The 22,130-nt window shown below is 39.7% G+C and overlaps 1 protein-coding gene across 2 annotated transcripts in view; it reads left to right on the forward strand.

Moving 5' to 3' along the window:
* Nucleotides 1–22,130, forward strand: part of LOC6611722 (semaphorin-1A) — a 115,363-nt gene that overhangs the window by 80,957 nt on the left and 12,276 nt on the right. For both annotated transcript variants that reach the window (XR_004361420.1, XM_002036217.2), the window contains exons 5-6: nt 8,699–8,807; nt 13,068–13,263. Coding sequence is in view for 1 of the 2 variants with exons in the window: in XM_002036217.2 (XP_002036253.1) it covers nt 8,699–8,807; nt 13,068–13,263 (305 nt within the window). In the remaining variant the exon portion in view is untranslated. The remainder of the gene's footprint in view (nt 1–8,698; nt 8,808–13,067; nt 13,264–22,130) is intronic.

Genomic DNA, 22,130 nt, shown 5'->3' on the forward strand with positions numbered 1-22,130 from the left:
CTGGCAAGAGAAACAGAAACAAAAACCAGTGCGAAAGGAAGCGGAAACTTTTGCAGCAGGTGCCCCAAAGATATGAGGAACTGTGCTGAACTAAAGTTTCCAGTACTTCCTTCTCGAGATATAACCCCAGAAGACTTAAAGGGTTGCCAAGGTTTTTCGGGCGAGACTCGGGCTTTTTTCGAAAGTGCGGGGTACGGTGGATTTTGTCGTTGTCAGAGACCGCAAAATATGTTTGCTGCAAATGTAGGGTTTATTATATTTTGCCTAGACAATGCCAGCACATATGAGCACATAAACACACCCACATTACCGCTCCCACATGGACAACGCACTGACATACATATTAAAATGTTGCACACTTTTTGGGGCCCAACGAGACTTAATAAACTTGCTTCACTCGGTGTCTTCATGTGTGTGATTGTGAATGTGGCGTTGTGTTAACTTTTTAGTCGAAGAATGCTTGCAGCTTGTAATGAATGGACCGAATTCCTTCACCAAATGGAACAATGGTAAACTGTAAGGACAGGGCTTCAACTTTAAATAGTTCGTGGTCATTCAATGCACACATAATTAAATGAAAAGAATGCAGTTTCATTTTAACTGCATGTCAGGCCATGTTTCCATGAAATGAGTTCGCATACATAATATTATATACTAATGCTGATGCCTAGAATTTCTCAATTACGTTCTAAACGAATTTGCAAACTAATTCGCCTAAATAGTTGCTATAAATAAAGTTGGAAAGCGCTTTCTGAGTCGTTTTGCTGCCGAGTAATTTACAATGTGAAGATAATGAGGCAATAAAATGCAAAACCATAACCAAAGCTGGAAAATTAAAGAAAACCCCCTTATACACACAAATTCTCGCATACATACATATATGTGCTGGGTTTTCCTCCAGTCTTTTTATTTTTTTGTATTTTCGCACGCGTGAACAAATTTGTATGCCGGCAATGTCGTATCCAGAGTTGCCACTTACGTGATTAATGGATTTTTAACAAGTTGCACACTCGCATTGCGAAAGGGAATTCACACACGCACATATCCACTTATCAGACCCCAAAAGAGTCAAAGTAACCAAAGGAAAACCTCTTCTGCGAATGTCGGCGAAAGCCAAAAAGCACCACGTGTGTTTAAGTGTGTGCGTGGGCTTGGGTTTCCTAGTGTGCATGTATTTGTGGCAGCATGTACGAGTAGTGTGTATGGCTAGGGTGGACCAACTAAACTAGGATGACAGGCGGAAATGCGAATGTGACACGCGTTTTGCATGTGAAACGTCATGAACAATGTTTAAAAAAAAAGAAGAGTGCAAAGGGAAAGTTCTGCCAGGCAACCATACACATACATACACCCAAAACGCACCTTTTCCATGGCATAGCTATACCGTTACATTTCCTGTGGCAAGCAGGTACTACGATGGGTACTTAAACCCGCACATGATGTCAACCATGCCAAAACTCCTTTCATTTCTTTTCTTTCATTCTTATTCATTTTGTTACGCCCCCAAACGGCCTAAGCCTTCTCTCTGTTTCTAATATTTTATGATTAAGCCTTAATCTAATAATTTGATTTAAGTACCCAATCTTAGTCCTAAAAAACTCAACAAATCTATAAAATATTTTTATCATTTCAATCATTTTTGAAACTAAGGTTGCAATGCAATAAACCTAATGGTATAAAATTAGATTACAATTTTCTGTTTATTAAGTATTATTTGTATTAGAAATGTAAATCCCCAATGGAACTGCTAACTTATTAGGCTAACTACCTTAGCCATTACTGTTCGTATCTCTTACGACACTTATGCAAATAAGCCAGAAGTGCTTGTCTAAACCAGGACAGCTCCTGCGCTATGCGCGTTGCGAAAACTAGGCGGCAAATACTCGTAAAGCTTTTCCTTCGCTTCTAGATTTTCTCGCTGCGATCTATAAATATTCCATGGCAATGCGCTCGACATGAAAATTGGGTTAACACATTAAGATGGAAAAAATGTGCCAACGTTTTCCCTGCTGTCATTGCCGCATTCCATGCCATGCCATCCCATACCATCCGTTCCCTTTTCCATTCCGTTCCACCCGCGCGTTTCCGTTCCATTCCATGCCGTTCATGTCAGGTTGGCAGGCAATCGAATGAATCGCGACAAAGGCGGAAATAAAATTGCTAAGCGAACAAAGGAAAATCCATTTCATTGCCCAACGGGCCTTGCTTTATTTGCCATCTCTCTCTGTCTTTCAGTCTCTCTGCGCCTGTCCTTATTCCTCACGTTTTGAATTCGAGTGTGTTCTATATGCCAGCCTATCTTTCGGCTTTTAACGTCTTTTTCAACAGCGACAGAGCACAGTGGTCTATTAATGTATAGATATTAGGTTAAGCCTATAAGACAAACATCCATAGAACAAAAGCTCTATATCACTATTTCATCTTCTTGAAAGATAGAAGGCAAACCAATTTAATTAATAATATTGGTTTTTCACACATTAAGGAAAACTTTTGCTTTAGCCCCACTGTTCGCTTGCAATCGCGTATCCAATTTTTGTATGCAATTTTCCTTTTGTCGGCAGGTCTGAAAATTCCTTTGCTCACAAACACGCACACAATCTCACGGCGGTGTCCATCTTTTATTTCATTTTGTTCTTATCCTGTATCCTGCATTTGTGTGTGTGTGTGTCGAGTCCTTTGTGCAACCGCACAACAATCATTTCGGCACCGCAAATTCATTTCCGTTTGCCCTCGTTTTTGCTCACATCAGCGTGTATGTGTGAATGCGGCAGGCATCCGCTAATTTCTGACGATTTAAGTCCATTTCTGCGTGGCCAAACCCATCAGAAGTTAGGATTGAAATGTAATCGTCCCGATGAATGGATTGAAGGATTTCGAATTGAATTGTCTGCCTGGCCATTTCACAGGCTTAAAAGCCTTGGGAAAGCGCACGCATTGTTTTCAATGGGCCATTGTTTATAGCCTAGTCAATGCCTGTAGCACACAAAATAGATTTGTGTAAAAGGTATTTCTTATGGGCCAATGGCCATTGTTCAGAGGGCCTTTGTACAGAAAGGGATTGATTTCATTAATATATTGACTTGGCTTCAAGTGAATATGTGATTTTAATATTAATTATGTGATTGTGACATATATATATAATCGAAAATATAAGGTCTTTTATTCTATTATTGAGAATATGCTTCTGAATACCACTGTACTTCACTTCTTAAACAAAATATTCTTATTGCGCAGTCAGCTCTTATTTCACAATTTCTAAAATGGACGACTGGGATCGAAGGCTAAGCAGTTTGGCCAAGAGTCATCAAATTAAAAGTGATTCGAAATGCAGTTAATATTTTATGTGGCTTTGCCAAGAATGTCCAATTTTGGCTACGAAATGGAGTTTAATCATGCTTATGGGACCACAATGATGAAATGCAATTCGCTTTGCCATGTTTGCCTGTGGCCAGGAACAATCGCTCCGCACCTGACTTGGCCAAAGGGCAAAAGTCAAATGCCACCACCTGGTTAACGGGACTGATTGGTTCGGTGGGTGACTGGGTGCATGGGTGGTGCCGTGGGTGATGCAACTACAACGATATCGAGTTGTGGGTCAGCTCAGCTCGGGCAATTCACATTTGGGTTTTTGGCATTTGACAGTTTCGACATTTTCTGCCTCCATTGAGTGAATGGCACGGTATAACGTGGCTCAGTTCGGAGTTTGGTTGGTTGATTTGGTTTGGCTTGTTTGGGCCGGGCTTGTTGCACACATGCGAAAAAACTTTGGTCAATAACATGGAAATGCAAGCCATACACTTGAAAAAAGTTTCAAAAAAACCGAACTTGTGCATTTTTTAAATATATGCAGAACACATTAGTACCCAATAACATTTTAAGGCGGGAGGCTCATTGAATAAACCATTTGAAATGCTAATTTTGTTGCCAGTGTAGAATAGTAGCACACAAAGTCCTGAACCCTGAATTGGCTTAGTCAGCATCATCGTATGATGTGGAATGAAGTTGAAGTCGAAGCCATAGCCCTGGCACAGTCAAAAGTCAATGAAAAATGACAAAGGCTCAGCTCGAAATGGTGATGGATGTGAGTGAGCAAGGGACTACCCCCTTTTTCTCTGTTGGACTCCAATATATTCTTTCTTTTTGAAATGGCTGCCGTTTCAAACACACGCACACTAAGACACCGAGCGCATGCAAATGGCGGCGACAAACATAAATTCTACCCAAACCAAGGCAAACCAAAAAAGCCTTGAAAGCGAAGAAACATGAGATGTTCGCCTGATTTGCTTAGCTATTCAGAAAAGCCATTTACCGTTATGTCAACCCCCATATGCCACGCCCACGATATATGCCGCCCCCCTCGCAGGCAGGGCTGCATCGGAATCGAAATCGGAATCAGCAGCAGCAGTAGCAGCAGCATCAGAATCGGCATCAACGCATCAATGCATCAATGCATTCCGGAAGTCGAGTGTTCTTTTCTCTGATTGCCTTCGGGCATTCCCTTGGGGCGCTGATGACGTGTGACACTGAACGTTGCTGGCATTTTTCATGATGAATTCAGTCCTGCAATTTGCCATCTCAATTGGCCATTCAAAGGAAATTTATGGAGATAAGGAATTGATTTACGCAAAAGCAGAGCTTAGCAGTGTTTATCAAAAGGACCTGAAGCAGCAAAATATATTAAAAAGGGTTTACATTAGCTATGGAATTGTGTATTGTTTTTAGAACACCTCTCGCATTCCAGCATACTTTTAAGTCTTAATTTATTCGAAAACTATTCATATTTTCATCTATAAAACAAACAAGTTGAAGGCAGAGACAATTAAAATGTTTTCTTGTTTAAAATAGACATGAAAGTAAGAATTTTTTGATGTAAAATGCATACCTTCAAATACTATAATCAACATAAAGTCTTGAAACTCTTTAAAAATTTCCACGAAGGTGTTGATTGGAATCGAGTGTCAAGGGAATTTTCATTATTCAAGTGAATTGCCAATTTTGCCCGGCAATGATTTTGTGCTGTAACACAGAACGAATCATTTTTCTTGGAATGCCTGTCTTTTTAATTTACATAATACCCAAAAATGTGCGTGTCACCTTGAAATTTTATACTCCAAAAGATGAAAATACCAAGAAAACAAGCTCGACAATCCAATCAATCATTCAAGCGGTACTAAATGGAGAAGTGAGGGGGTTTTCTGTAGGCCTAACCAAGGTCGTTCTACATTGCGTATGAGTAATTTACGGCTTCCTTTTACATATTTTCCTTGTGAGTCTAGACATATAATATTTATTTGGAAATTTTGTTTTATCCTGTTTATAACCAATACTTTTTGTGGGCCAAACCACAAAAACACCGATTGAAATGATGGCTACACCAGTTTTCGTTATTCGTCTTGCCTTCAATCTATTTTATGACTGTTGTTACCTTCAATGTGTATCCTTTTCTCAGAGGTTTCGCGATGTCTTCTCGACCACAATGCTGTTATTTATGTGCATGTGGCTTTTGTTTCATGAAGAGGGTCCTGCGGGCGGGTTTTATTTTCCTGCTGGTTGTCCTTGTGGCTTTTGCCTTTCCGATGGCTGGCAACGCGGCGGATGGTTGATTTGCTTGCTGTTATTCGGTTGGTTAACGGCTGGCGAATAATGAGCGAATTTTAAACGAATTTAAACTTGTTTTAGGCAAGTAAATTATACATGTTTTGTGTTTGTCTGGTGTTTTGTAATTTATTTAACATTTCTGGCATTTTAAACGGTAGCGGATTGTTTTTGATAAACTTCTTTTCTGCCAAACATATTTTAATTTGAAATTATTTTCCGTATAAATAATTGGTAGGTTTAAAATTTATATTTATATGCATGTAGCTTCAAATCATTCCGTGTTCAAGCTAAATTTGGCACATGTCTGTGTAAACCACGAATTATTTTGGGGCTTAATGGCATTACCACAAACCGCAGGAATTTCAAACCCATGGTCTGCCATCAAATGGTTACCACGCAAAGTGTTGTTTTGCCTGATTTGCCTAGTTATCGTTAGCAGACAAGCTCGTAAATTTGCTTCCTGCACTTATCCTTTTATTATATTTGGTTTCATGCATGTTGTGTTTCGTTCAGATTGGGTGTACTCATTTAGAAAGTTCATACCGATTTATTGTTCGATTTTTAGTTAAATAACAATTGTTAGCATACGATAGATGGTCTAGTTTATATGAAATTGACTGGAGTGGTGATTACTGTTTGACTGATATTTAAAAATTTAATTTTCTAAATTTTAAGCATGTTTCCGCCTGAGCCTTTAATATGCTCACCAAAATTTGTTGGTATTGTGGTTGCCTCATTATCGCCAGCGTTTCATCCCACTAAAATGTAAACTGTAAACGTTTTCCAAGAGGAACTCCCCACCACATACATATTCCCCTTTATATTTGCCAACTGCGCTTAAGCTGCATAATAATAAACTGCAAAGCAGCGGCAACAACGAGCATTGCTAAATGTGCAACTGCAACAAGGATGGCAAGAAGAACAACAACAGCGCCAGGATAATACGAGCCAAAGCAGTGGAAATCCTGGCGTAATCGTTGCGTTCACTGCTGGCAGGCAACAACAACTGGAACAACTGCAACACTAACACACTATGCCGTGTGAAAAATATTTATGAGCTCGGTTTTCACGCCAAATGCGTTCTTTAAAATGCTCCACTCCACTCTACACAAGCACACGCACACATACATGGCCTTACCATTTCCCTTTGCTTTCACCTCGCTTTGGCATTTTCCGCGACATTTTCACAAGCGCTTGCATTGCTTGTTGCACTCTGCAAAAATGTGCGTGTGTGTGTGTTAGTGTGCTCCTATGTGTGTTAAGCAATGCGCTAAAGTGTTTATGTGTTTGTGAGCGTTGCAAGCCGACAAGCGACAGCAACAACAGCATTCTGCCACAGAAGCAACACCAGCAATTGCAACACCCTTTGACCCAATTTTTTATAGCCCACTCTTACCACATCCAATATACAAATATTTTATTCGATAATAACATTTAAAAGTTATTTAATAGATTATTCGACAAAAGCAGACTTTTTCTACACTTAATAACATTTTTAATTAAATTTTTATATCAAAGCTTATAAAAAATGCTATTTTAACTGAAAATGTGTCTGTTTTTAACAAATGTTCACTTTAGTCTTGCGATATTCCTTAATTTAAAGCAGCGTATTCGTAGTTAGTCTTCGGTGATACTTCCAGCACGAATCCCTTAACCTATCACCAACATTCGAGCCTTTCCACCTGCCTTTCTAGCCCGGGCGGGACCAACACATTATGGCGACTGTCCCCTTTATATGCTAATTTGGTTCGGCGCATTTTATGTGTACATATGTACCGGCGCATATATCCATAGCCATATAGTTCGTCCTGCGAACAGGAGGTGCTGACATTCGTGGGGTAGGGGATGGGGTAGTCAAGGGAAGTGTGCAGCTGCAGCAACTTTGCTGATTTTGCTGGCATTCTACGATGTTGCTGATGGTGCACATTCACGTTCGTTTGAAGTTGCCTTTCGCCGTTGTCATAATTAAAACGCGCTGCATAATTGCCAAACAAAGGTTGTGTCCTATTCTGGGTAAAGTCCTGTCCCCAATGCCACCGAAGTTGGTCATTCGTTTGCCTCAGTTTAGTGATTTTACCCCAATATTTGAAGAGTACAACTCCAAACTGACCAATATCAAATGCAGTACGCAAACTAAGCACTGATTATATATTATATATTCATATTCATTCATGCGCTGTGCGTTTCTGAGAAAGATATGAATTTATTTCGAAAATACCCCTATGGTAAACCTATGCCATATTTGATACAATTCATTTCGTTTCTTAACTAGAAGCTTTGCGCAATTTGGCAATCTGCATGCAAGCCCACTGCTCTCACGCAAATAGTATCTGCATATCTATGTATTTATTTAAAATTTTACGCTCCTTTTGCTGCACTCAGACCAAAGCATAACAAAAAACAAAAAAAGAAAACACAAAAAAATGGGGGCAAATTTGAAAAGTTTGGATAAGGTTATGCAGGTTTTTCGGGTGATATTTGGGTGGTGCGATGGCTGATTCCCGTATTTGGTAGTCATAAAGTGTTCAACCGAAGTGCACCCACAGCAAGGTGGACTAACCAAACCCACACAGATACACTCATATATACACACTCACACTCACACGTAGTTGCGGTTTCAATAATCAATGAGTTGATTTTATGAAATTTTACCCCCTACATCTCGAATTCCAGGATGTGACACGCCCATCCTTGCACACCACTTCATATTGTGGGTCGCACTTGGACACACGAACATGCACCGCATGTGTGTGTGCAATTTTATTAACGAAAATTTTGGAATTTCTGCACAAATATCACATTCAAGCCGACAGGAGGGTGAAAGGTTAAAAGGAAAACAAAACATAGACCAGAGGCTTTTTGTGGTCCTGGTCACAGGCTGCGTGTTGATTGCTCGCCGCCCGAAAAGGCCAAATGAATTTTAATTAATTTTTTAATTAATTCTCCGAAACCGCCAGCTGCCCCTTTTTACTCAACCGATAGGAATGATAAAACGAGAACCGCACAAATTCTATCTGCGGGAAAGTTTACCCCTTTAATTGTTGACCACAACAAGCGCCGAACCATTTCTTATGCCAACTCTTTTCTTTGTCTCTTGCAGAAACACGGTTTTTAATTTAAGCATACACGATCTCGTCGAGCAGCAGCGATTGGTCTGGACATCGCCGGAGGATGATACCAAAATGTGTCTCGTCAAGGGCAAGGATGAGGTGAGTGAAAAGTCCCATCAATCAAAATATCTAGTTAAGCATTCAGTTATCATTAAACATAAACTCATTAAATTACATATATGAATTTGGTTAGAACATTGATATCCATTCAATTCCATTTCATTCTAACCTCAATTGGTTTTGTGTTCGGGAGCGAAAAAGATTTTTAACTTTACAAAACTTTTAACGGACTTAAAATAGATTTTAGAAATTGCAGTTAATTAATCGTGGACACCTGAAATAATATTTTCGTGCTTTCGCTTCAATTCATCTGCCGCTTTTTTCGAGCTGTTTGTTAAGTTTCCAGCACTTTGGCCTAATGGCCTTGCAATTCCCATTTCCATTCCTATTTCCATTTCGATTTCAACTTTGGCTGTTGCTTCCGTTGTCATAGAAATGCAAAAACAAGGCAATAAAGTGTTTCTCTGTCCTTCTCGCCATCTATCTTAACTTTTTTCGCGCTAAAAACATGGAAAACTATAAGGAAGAAGTACGCCATACAAGAAGAAATTGATTTATGCTACTTTTTCTGTTGTTGCTTCGTTCTTGTGTTTTTCTTCTTTGTGGCTAAGAAATCAAGGAAATTTATTGGAAACTCTTCACCACTGCAGTTGACCCATTAAGAAAATGCCAGTTAAGCACTGGCAACGGGGTAAATTCAGTCCACAGGGAGCGGGCAAATCAAAGCCCGAGAGCAAACTTTTGCCTAATGGAAATGGCAAATATTTTGGCTTTCAAATTGTCTTTGTTGCTGCCTTTTTGTTTCGCCTTCCGTTTCCGGTCAACTAGGCCAAATACTGCGTCTCACTCACTCTAGTGTTACGTTGTTTTGTAGTTGTGTATGAATTATTTAAATAGTATAAAAGCTTTTTCATATTAAATGATTGAAATGATATGGTATCAAAACGGCTTATAATAAAATTGTTATAAGATTTATATATTTATGTATATACCTTATTTTTTAATAATCGCCAAATATGTGTGCCCTGAATTAATTTTTAGAATATATATTTTTTAAATATTTTTTTAAATATTAGAAGAACACGAAAACCGCACATCTATGGTATTTTCAAGCCAAAATTTCGAGTGCCCTATCTGAACCCTTGACTGTGTTTTCTTCGCCATTTCTGTGCATGCCCAAGTGCACTTCAAGTTTGGCTTTTTGCTCACGTAATTAGCCAACACTTGTTGGCTGGTCGTGCCAGCAATTGCACGGCCAACAAAAATAGCCGGGGCAACAAAAATACGGCAAGCCAGGGCATTAGCAGGTGTAATTTGTTGAACTCAATTTGCTTGCCGGCTCCACCTGAGTGGGGGTCACTTTATATGTCTGTGCCCGGGTGGGTCGCGTTATTTATGGCATCAAAGGGAGGAAGGGAGTGGAGCAAAGTTTCTTGGGACTTCTGGCAATGGCGTGCTGCGATGCCATTTGGTAGGAAAGGTAAAAACCTCTGAGAATAAATTGCAATTGTTTGGCTGGGCAGAATAAATGAAAAGAAAAGTTCAAAATTTACAATTTTAATTAACCGACATTTTGGCCACTAATTTGGGTGCGAAAATGTCGAGTTAATCAAGCTGATAACTCGCCAAAGGACGCAAAAGCCTGCAATCTTCTCAATGCGGAATGCATTTAAGGCGGTCCGATATATATAATGTTCTTACTCACGCTATGTGAAAAATTGGTCAAGTGGTAAAATAAGTTTTGTTACAGTCTGCTCTTTTTGATTTGTCCATACAAGTTTTCTTTTTGTTGTTTGACCAATGTTTAATTGGTTGATTTTTGCGTTAAATTCCTTAAAATGAGCAGGGTATATATGTATGTATCGTAGTGCATTGCCGCCATCCAGAAAGCTGGTCATGGATGATTTATAAAATATTCAAAAGTGGTCAACGATGTAAAGCTGACCAACACAAGAGAACATAAGTAAACCAAATAAATCAAAGAGAAAAATGTTTTTGAAATGCTTCGTAGCCAGCTATGATATTCGAAATGAGCAATTAAAGCCAATTAAGTTAAATCAAAGTAGGAATGCAACAAACAATTATGAAGTAATTTTCAATATTAATACAGGAACCACAGTGCAACGAGCAATTATGCTGTAATTTTCATTATTGATTCCCGAACTTAAGAGAGTGGTTGTGGAAAACCGTCCGGTTGTTATCCTTATTAAGTCGAACTATGACCTCAATCATTGAACAGGCCACTGAGCATCACCCACGTTCCCATTTGGCCTTCTCTGGTTTTCCCAACCAACATTCGAATTGGTTTGCAAATGGCTTTTCCCAGAGTCAGCCCTGCCCAGAAATACAATTCTGAGACCGAAAGTGGGATTGCAGTCGCCCATTGTTCTATTGGAAAATGCTGTTAAATTCATTCGGAGCTTACCAACACTTTGGCCTTCTTTGTCTGCTGGGGTCACGGCAAAAGTGTTCTGAATACCCTTTGGTACATTCCTATCCGCATACAGCTCTATTAAGCAACTTGTTCTGGCTCTCCATTCAATTCAGCATTACCAGACTATTTTCAATCTAATTAGGTATTTAACTCTTACCTTACCATGCTAATTTTTATTAGAGGTTTCGCCTTCAGTTCGGCACCCAAAATGTAAAAGATAAAACATAGCTTGACAAAGCCAAAATCAAACTTCAGCAGAAAAAAAAGTTTCATTGTTCATTATGTTTCTTTGTCAATGGAATGAAAAGTTGAAAAAGAAAAAGCAGGAAAATATTTTGACGGCTAACAAAACGCCCGAGGTTAGACAAAAATTTTGTAAATGATGGCAAAACACGACAAAATGAACCAAATTCCGCCGACGAGTAATGAGCCCTAAAAATCATTTCACTTCATAATTTTTAAAAGCTTTATTTGACTGACAGGACTTAGACAGCCGAAGGCCACTGCTTGATTTTCCCACAACCATAGATTTATAATTGTATTTAAAATATTTGCCAAATCAATATTCCCACGTGGTATAATGTTTAAAACAAAATAAATGTTTTTATTTAAAGAAAAAGAATCATATATAACGTATATGTTTGGGGTGGGTTAAGCTACCATTTATGTGCAAAAACTATAATTAAGAATAATTTATTAACCAGTGCACACAGCCAGTGGCAACCGCAAAATTTCGAAAGCAAATTAATAAATATCACAGATAATTGCATTCTAAACATTGTTCCTCTATGTCTGCAATGCGTGTTAATTACAAGCGAAATAAAGAAAAGTACGACTTCACAACCAACCCTGGATTTCATGTTATAGTTTTACAATAAACTAAATTAAATGGAAAAAGAAATTTGTGCAAATACAAGATAGGAAAAGCGGGTATGGGCATAAATTAAAAAGCTAAGCATTTCTGAGGCATCTCCAATCAACTTCCTCAAGGACTTTTAAATTAATTAGGCCACTTAAGGGTAATTAACTATACAATTTTATGTGAGTGCAATACTTATTAGTGCGAACTTTATGACCCTTTTATTGGCCTTAAAATGTAGGAAAATATTTAATAATGACATGAGGCAATACTTTGGTGGAGTAAAATAGCTAGCGGTATATGAACGACCCCTCATAATAAATGCAACTAAAGGACTGGCCTCATTATTAACAGGCAAACCAAATATTTAAATATTTCAGCGCACACAGGAAATGCAAGAGACACATAAAAGGTGTACAGTGGAATCAGCTGCCTGGGAGTATTTCAAATGATTTGTCATGTCAGAGTGCAAACACTTCCGGCTGCAATGGTGACACTGGACGAGGGGAGTTGGCGGGGTTGGTAGTTGTAGTGGCGCCGGAAATGTCAGGCAACAATTTTCCACCACTATGGGAAAAGTTTGTTCCTCCTCTCCTGCTAAATGGGAGCAAGTTGCGCATTTGCCTTTTAATATTTATTGAGTTGCAGGTGCACCGCCCCGGCAACATTCATTGTTTGCTTTCGAAGTGCTTTTGCAACGCATCAAATATTACAATTTGCGAAACATTTATGCAAAATAGGTTGGAAGTGGAAAAGCAGAGCGTATAAGTTTACATTGTGACCTCTTTAACCATTTTGAACCTACATATTATTTCGCAAAATGACTTTTATGACATTTACTAATAACTAACGAACTGGTTGAACTTTTCAAAATATTGTTCATAGAGTATAAATGACTTTTAAAAGTCCTTGAAAATTTTAAATACACCAACTGTTTCATTCTCTTTAGACCTCAAAGTACCTTTAAAGCCCTTTCGCTTAAATTCTTAAACTTTAACGTTTTCAGGAGGCCTGCCAGAACTACATCCGCATCATGGTGGTGCCATCGCCGGGTCGCCTCTTCGTTTGCGGCACCAACTCGTTCCGGCCCATGTGCAACACGTATATCATTAGTGACAGCAACTACACGCTGGAGGCCACGAAGAACGGACAGGCGGTGTGCCCCTACGATCCCCGTCACAACTCCACCTCTGTGCTGGCCGGTAAGTGTACAGTTTACCACTAGCCCAATTTGCTATAATTTAATTTCATGTTAATATCACAGATTCATAAACGAATAACTAAGAAATCAAAGAAGGATAATTAATAAAATAAAATTGCAAAAGAGTTATCTCAAAACAGAACAGGGACAACACTGCGTATGCGTAATTTTTCTGATGTGCATAAAAAAACTCATTTAGCGATTACTTTTAATGATTCAAACTGCGCTAAAAACATAACAATGAACTCTGGGGTGAAATTCATATATTTAAATTGCATCACTTTGAGGTCAAGAAAAGAATAACCAAAACACGCATACGCCCCGTTGTTCATATCAACAATTTTCAACGAATTCAGCTGTGAATACTTTTTCTTTGTGCCTTCTTGGTTTTTTCCCGTTTTGTTATGCCACTCGAATAATTTATTGTTCACAAGCATTTTGTATGCGAATTGTCCATTTTGTTCCGGCTGTTATCGCCATTTGCAATAAGAGAGAAAAACGCAAGGAATGTGACTGTGAGTAGAGACTCATCGTATTGCCCCGCCGCCCAGGCAAATAAATCGCTTAAAAATTGTCATTCATCATGCGATGCCTGCGCTACCGCTTTTTTCAGGTTTGACTTCGTGAACGGCGGGGAGCCGCATGATAAATTTTTAGTATTATTGTTCGGCTGCCGAATGGCAGACAACTGCAAATTATGTGCGAAATATATTTCTCCACCAACCCAAACTGATAAAAGATTTCGAAATTACCTACATACTCGATATTTGATTGAAATTTATGGCCCCACCAGGTGTGAAAAGAAACTCGTTAAAAATATATGGAATGAAAGAGTTTAATATCCATACGATTTGTGTAAATACTTATTATTTAACCCTCCCCAACTGTTATTTTTCTGAGTATTTCAACTCAAAAGGATTGCAGAGTGAAATAAAGTTACATTTCTACTTGTGACACTGAATGCGCCGTGCATATAGAATGAACTTTTATTTTTGCCACTCGTGCAACCCAGAAACTCAGCCAATAAACAAGCGCATTTGGCGCTTGCGACGGTGGGTGGAAATATTTTGAAGCCCTCACTGCATCTGCCACCCATGTTCTAGCGCCTGCAAAGTCATAGTTTTGATAATATTTCCACTTGGCACCCATAAATCGACATTCTTTGCCGCCATGTTGTGAAGTTTTCGCGCAGTGATTTGTTTGCATTTCATTGTCTGCAGCCAGCGAAAACTTTGCCAAGAGCAAGGAGGAGTGGGTCCGGGCATAGATAATATCGATAAACGTTTATAACTAACTTGAAAGTGTGTGTGTGTGTGTGATGGGTTTTGTTGGTCCATCGGCATGAGAGGGCACCGAGTGTTGCCACAACTTCCGCCGGATGCAGCTGCCTTCCCCATGTGTGTGTGTGCTTCTTCCTTCCACACTTACTCACACACACACTCACGAGTGTGTTGGCAACTCGCCCACTTTTTCACGCCCGTGACCCCCGCGCCACTCCCCTCAACACCGCGCCAATGTGGGTCATAAGAGTTTATCATCAACAAGCTGCCACATCCTGGCCAAAAAAGAAGCAGCCAAACCTGAAGCTGTTGTCAGCCGCCATTTTCTTTATTGCTTGCAGCCATTTTTGCGCCCATTACTTTCCACCCTGCTGCCGGGTATATCGAATTTCTACGTAGATTGAGCGCAGTGTTTTATTGAGATCACTCCGTAAGGAGACCACCACTTTTGGCATTTAGGGATAAACTGATTTCAAATCAATGTAAAAATGACTTTTAATTGTAATCAGCAAAAGCTAAGAATGCACAACTAGGTACTAACAAGCCTCATCCGCCTGGCTTTTGATTTTTTTTCCGCCACTTTGTTCTTACTCCACTTTGATTTCCCTCCATGGTGCTAATATTAAATCGACATTTAACCCCCCGCCAACCGACGAGCTGCGTCTTTAGTCATTTGCTGGCTGTCAGTTTTTCAGCGCTCGACTTGCCAGGATTTAAGGATATGCGACGCGGATTGGGTAACGGTTAGCTGGGCCATGTTGTTTAGATTACAAATTGCCCGGACAGAGGCAACACATAAAAAAAACCCCATCATAGTGGTGCACTAAATAGCAACAACAATGGCAGCGAGTCTAGAAAAGTTCCGATTCAGAAATACAAAAAAAAACACGAGCGAAAAAAGTCGCCGAAAAACCAGAACAAGCTGAAAAATGTTATCAATTCAGTTTTTATTCGTGACAGGGCGTTGATGTCATGGGCTGACGTGGGCGTGGTCGGTAACTGGCACAAAAGTTTTACCCCCTCCACCCTGACCATATTATAGCCCCCACCTCTTGTCCTCAGTGGGCCACAGTTTTCTAACGCTTTGCGCAAAAAGTTCGTGGACACATTTTTGTGCCAATTTCGTTGTAAAAATATTGTTGTAACCATGATGAAGTTTTCAATTGCTTTTTCCACCAATATACGACATCTAGCCACCCATTTCTGTTCTGTTCAGTTCAGTTCAGTTGAGTCGGGTCCAGTCCAACCGCCTTATCCTGTTCGCTTTCCTGGTGTTTCAATATAGCGGAAGGCATCTATTTTTGTTCGATTTAAAAAGTGCATGCGAAATAAATTTCAATCGCTGACAGTGTCACCCAACGACATCGGCCAGCGAGTACAAAACTTTCCCAATAAAAAATTAAGCACACCGAAAAGAGAAGGAAACAGGAGAAAAAAACATAGAAAAGCAAAAAGTTCTAATTTTGTAGATCCGGAGAAAATGGAAAGAGGAAACACGTATTAGCCGGCTTTGTCGTTTAATTTGTTAAATGTTTTCATTTGGAATTAGGGTTCGAGCGAGAATTGTTGAACAGAAAGGAAAGTCTGGGGCAACAAAGTTTCCATTAACATGAACATCTTTCAATAGGAAATAAGGAAAATCAAGCCAACAATAAGCAAGATTTCAAAGCAAGGTACATTTTCCACATAAAATTAAGATCTGAGAATCTTTCAAAGATCCCAAAAATCATTTAAAAGCAGTTTTTTTTAATACCCTAAGACCTATTGGACTTTCCTATGATTGAGCCCTTTAGGCTTCGATAAGTTGAGGAGTGTCAATATTTTACAAAATAATTTTGTGTTAACTGTCCCGCTTTGCGGCATTTCGGTGCTCTGAATATTAAACTGCTATCACGCTGATTTCATCCCCCATTTTGACCTTTTGTGGCACTCGAAAATATGGCTTAAATGTCTTACCAATTCGCACACGCCTCAGGAAACAATGCGAAGAATAGTAATAAATAATTTATAACTGCGCATTTGCCACATTAATCACGAGCCAACGCTGCTGTGCTGCCGGCCAAAAAAAAGGGGAGGCAAAATGGCCAACAGCGGCCAAATCCCTTGCCGGCAAACTTTGTCCCGTTCCCCGAAAAGCCGACGCATATTAATTTCGGCACACTCCCCATTCCGAGCCCCCAATCCTCGGTCGGTGTCCTTCGAATTTTCCCTCTGCACGTCCGTGGATTCTCAGGCACAGCGAAGCGTACAAATTGCCATCACTTGCGTTCAATTTTAGACTTTTCCAAGCAAATGCACAAACGCGATTAAAATGCTGACGAATGTTGGTAAAAGGGGGGCAGAAAGGGGCTGGTCGGACATTGGCGCCGCCGAAAAATGTCAAGGACTCGGCAGGACATGGCGTTTACGGTGACCTGTGAACCGGGAACACCATTGCCAAACCGTTCCAAGCTGCATTTGCATATCGCACAAACCGCTTCAATTTCACACCACGTTGGCACTTTTTCCCCTTTGCGCCGCTATAAAGTCCACCCTCTCATCGATTAAATTTTGGATTTCGAATAATTTATTTCCGCATTTTAAGCACACCTAGGGGAATGTCAATCAGAGATGTGTAAGTTTTATAATTCAAGTTCTAGAAACAAAGCTAAGCATCCTTTAAGTGAATGAAATACTAAGCAATATTGTGTCAAAAAAAGTGGGATGGCTTGAAATGATCTAATTTATTTATTTAATAATTAAGGGCCATTCTCTCGCATCATTTGCTTCTTAGGGTTATTCTTACTGATGTTTTGGGTCGTTTGGACCGTGCGCACAGTGCTCGTTAAAAAGTAAAGGAGAGCTAATTTATTTTAGCCAACTTAAATTGGCTTAGGCGAATGACCAGAAGAAAACAAATGGCGCGTTATCTGGAAACCAAAGCCGGCTAAAAGGATGGCCCTGGTCAAAGTGCGGGTGCAATGCAAAATGAGAACAACAACTACTGCTAGGCAAAAAACAAGACCAGCGACAGCAACAACTGTCAGTTTCATTAAAAACAATGAAATCTGCTAAGAGCCAAAAGTTTAAATGACCGTCTAACAACTGCAAAGGATAAAAAGGACACCAGCGCACATACACACACACACACACACCTAAAGAGCACTCGAAAAGCTCTTGAAAAAAAGCCAGGCAAAAAAAGTCTGCAGTAAAATATGTACTCGAAAACAAAGTCCAAACAATAAACCAAATGGCGGAAAAGCAGAGAGAAACCGTTTGCAAAAAAAAAAGCTGTATAAAGACCCCAAACAAGCACAGCTTGTGACCCTTTTTAGCGGACAATGCGCGGACTTTTCTTGGTTCCTTTTTCCTATTTATGTCTAAGACTAAAAAAAAACATTACAAGAAACAATTAGCTGCCAAAATGAGGCCAAGAGGACAGCCCATCTTTTCGTAGTTCAAAAGCAATGGATCCTTGAAATGGGGACATAAGATTATGTTAAAAATAAAGGTTCAGCTAAGAAGAGCTAATGCGTAAAGTTTTGGGTATTATTCTGATGTTAATTTTACATAATATCACAGTTACCTTCTCAAATAAATTATCAAATTCACTCTGTTAAAAAGTTATCGGTTGCAATCCACAAGATATTTCTTTCAGTTCCCATTTTCACTTTCAATTTCCGTTCCGTTTAATTTCCGTTAGGTAGTCTTTTGCTCAGCATGTTTTAAAGAAACTATTACAATACAAGATAGTTAATGCCTAAGTTCCCGAATTCGCAGCAAAAACGACATACATTACATACCATTAACAATGAAACACAAATGAAATACGCTTCTTAAGTTGCCATTTACAATAGCTGCCAAATCTCTGTCCGCCATTTTACAATAGAAACGCACTGAAGTGCTCTCGAAAATCAGTGAAAAGATGCCATACCAACCAAGCTTATGCTTGGAAAGATTTTCCCCAGACCACATCTTAAGCAACCACTTTGTGGAAAAGACTGGAAAGACATTAACTTTTAATTCGATCGTTTATAAGCACAATGCAAAATCCCCAGCAGATGCATCTGAAAATGCAAATCTGGCCAAAGGGAGACCAAAAGCTGATAATTGCGGTGCGCCAATAAAAAGCGAATTAAGCTAATTGCCAAATTTTCAAAATCCCCAAAAACATTAGGAATTGGAAAGCACCAGAGCCAGAACAAAGATGGCCCAAAAGCAGCAAAAAGCCCAAAAGAGTACTGAAAGTGGAGCAAAATGCGAAACTGCTACAGAGAAGCGCACATGTTGCCAAAACTTTTCAGCCGTTATTCCTCCCTCGTTATTTCCCGGCGTCTGCATTTCTATAAGAGTACAAGTGAAGTGTAATTACAGCCAAAAATTGATAACACACAAAAATGGCAAAGAGAATGTGTTCCCTGGGCACTCAGCCAGCCTGTGCAATTAAAGTCGGGGCTTAGGATGGGGTTAGCTTGCTCTTCAAAGTGGGTCAGGCGTATAGTGTAATTAACCCCATTGATACGGCATAAAGTCCCATCATAATACAAAATTTCGAACAAGAATCGATCTGATTGCCAAACGTAACATAGTTTAAGCCAACATTACATGGCTTGAAACTAATTACACAAAGTAAAGGATAAGTCCTTATAATACTATACTCGTTGTGTTTTTTTCCACTGGATTATCCTAAATATCATCTAAAATACCTTGACAAACATTATCTTACGCCACGCTATGTTTACGGTCATTTCCATAAAATTAAGCAATTTACCGGTTTGCAACACAGAAGACAATTGTACTTCAAAGGTCCAAAGGTAGGAATGCATTGATATGCATAATGTAAGTGTGCACGGTTGAGGGTAATTACTCCTAAGTGGGCTATTTAACTAAGGGCCTTACGCTCGACACATGCAGGCATGAATGAACGTAATTCAAGGCATTAAACAAGGGCCAAAAGCAATGTTTATATGCTTAGACCCTGAAAAATGGCAATTATAAGTGCTCGTGTGTGTGTGTGTGTTAGATATCAAATATTTAAAACACAACGTACCGGTAATAAAGCTTTCCCCGTTTTCCAACTCGATTCCCGCCGGTTCGCTCGTTATTTCGACCCTCTATCCCTGTACGTCCTGTCATTGAAAATGAGTGTAATTTATGTATTAGCGTGTGCGCGTGTGTGTATGCCGGCCGCATAATAAAACATGCAAAAATATGCAAATTGCCGCAGTCAACGCGATGAACTTTCATTACGCCTTGTTCCCGTCGCTCTAAAGAGCATTTTCCGCTTTCCTCGACTAGCCCAGAAAATCGATTAAATCACTTAAAGAGTTTATCGAACTTTATGCCACAGTCAGAGGCAGCGAAAAACGCTGCAAGCCCACCAAGACTTTGTGAGAAGCGCATAGAGAGGTGCAGTGTGCGAAAGAGATGGCGCACAGACATGGACGATGTGCATAATTTTTGCACGCTAGATTGTCATTTAAAATGAGTTAAGCCCGGGCAATTGCTGCAATGCGGAAAACTTCGCAAAGCCTCAGCCTGAGTCGGATTTTGAGTCCGAGTCCTGGGCGGTCGGTTGGACGTGGGTCGTCAGGTAACTGGCGTTATAATGAGCAAACAATAAAAGCAAACGTCGCTGCACGAAACAATGATGAGAACGAGAAAGAGAAAGACAGCGTGGAAAAGGAAAGAGATGGGGCAAAGAACACACACAAACTAAAACCAATTAGATGCAGCGAGGACAGCGAAGGCCAAAGGTGGCAGCTGCAACTTTTCGTGTCCTGTCGATGTTGCGACAGGTCGACGGTTGGCTGCGGCAACAGGGGGGAACTGGGGGCACGTCCTTTTCCCATTGTGCACCTTGTTAGCGAAGGCCAAAGAAAGCAGCTCCAGTTCAACAAAAAAGTATCCTAAATACAACTACGACAATGACAACCATCGATCGCTATGCTAATTGCATTCTCATTGTTAATTACAAGCATTTAAGCAAAAGTTTTTCTTTTTTACAACATTACAAGCTTTTGAACACGAAACTCGAATGTCGTACAGGACTATTATCAATTAAATGAATTGAATTCTTAAAGTATGGAGCAAAATTAGAGGTTTCAAAATCTAAAAAGTCTTTAATTGAAAATGTCAAATCACTGTTTATTTCAAGCATTTAGGTTGTGTTTTTTGCCATTTTTTTTAAATATTCAGCAATAGGTTTTATGATTTTGATTTAAGATTCCCTGTCCATTAACTCCACTTGGGGGATTGTTTTTATTGGCCGTTAGCCCCACCTGTTCCCCTTATGCTGCTCCAGCAACCCCCCTTTTGACTCCAGCAGCCGCCAGCCTTTAAAGGACTTTTCGGTACTTCCCCCCACTTTTACTTTTCACTCACAGTGTGACTTTTACAGCCTCTTAATTTAAGCACTCGCCTGTCGAAGATTCAGAGGGTTTCTTCTTCCGACGAGGGCTAATAGGAGCAGTATTTGGCGGGGTAGGAGGCAAAAATTAATTTGTTGCAGACGACGCTTTTAATGTGGCTTTGTGTTAAATTAATGTGCCACTCGCTTGTTCCTCTTACATTTTCCTGCTCACGTTCCTGTCACGTAATTCCCATTTTCCATTCCGCCCTTCAGTGTACCTGCCACGCCCACGTGCCGCATTGTAAATTTGATAGATTGCTGAAAGACCATCATAGGCCAACCCGAAAACACGACCCAAAATCACAATGCGCTTAACTCATGGAATTCTATTCAGTTGCTACCCATCGCTCATTTGCCCATTCTTTAGTAGCATTAATAAACATGTAATTTCGCCTACTCGGTTTGATTCAATCAAAACTAACTAAGAGATCGACCATCAAGCATTGAAAAATAATTTATTTTGAACGTGAACATTTTACTGGGAATAGAAATTACTTTTAAAATAGATAACTCCTGCTAGTAACAATAATTAAAGATAAGTTAGGCATTATTTTAATAAAACGAATGTTGGTAGCTATTAAAATACACACATGTGGTATACATACGTTTGACGTTTGTTTTGCCGAGTTGTGTGGATGGAGGTGCTGAGATTTCGATGCCGAGACAGCAAAGCCATTTCCGGCCAGACAAAAAGCGGGAGCTCGGAATTTCCGTTGCTATTGTTCGGGTTTGATTCTGTTTTTCCATATTTATTTCACTGGCTGTCTTTATTTTAGTGCTGCCGGAGCTCGACAAGGACAAAGCCAAAGCCAAAGTCTCTGACAATCGCGAGCCAATTCGCTGCACAAACAAAAATCAAAACGAAAACGACAAAATGAAAATAAAAACAAGAAAATCTCATTTATCTTCTCAATGTGGCCGCAGGCGCATTCAATGCCATCCAAGAAGACATGTCAAACTTCTCCCCTCAATGTTGTCGTTTAGCTTAATGGAATTTGTCGCTAGCATTTAGTCAGCCAACAGGGCGTATGTGTGTTGGCTTGTGCCCGATGTACAGCAATTGACAAATACTTTATAATACCCGAGCTGAATTTTCTTTAATGCATAATAGATGCAATAGTAGTACAATTTAATTGAACAAGTACTTCAGTACTTTTGTGCAGGTAATAGAATTACACGTAATTGACATTTATCTGT

The sequence above is a fragment of the Drosophila sechellia genome, chromosome 2L (assembly GCF_004382195.2).
Source record: "Drosophila sechellia strain sech25 chromosome 2L, ASM438219v1, whole genome shotgun sequence".
Classification (NCBI taxonomy): domain Eukaryota; kingdom Metazoa; phylum Arthropoda; class Insecta; order Diptera; family Drosophilidae; genus Drosophila; species Drosophila sechellia.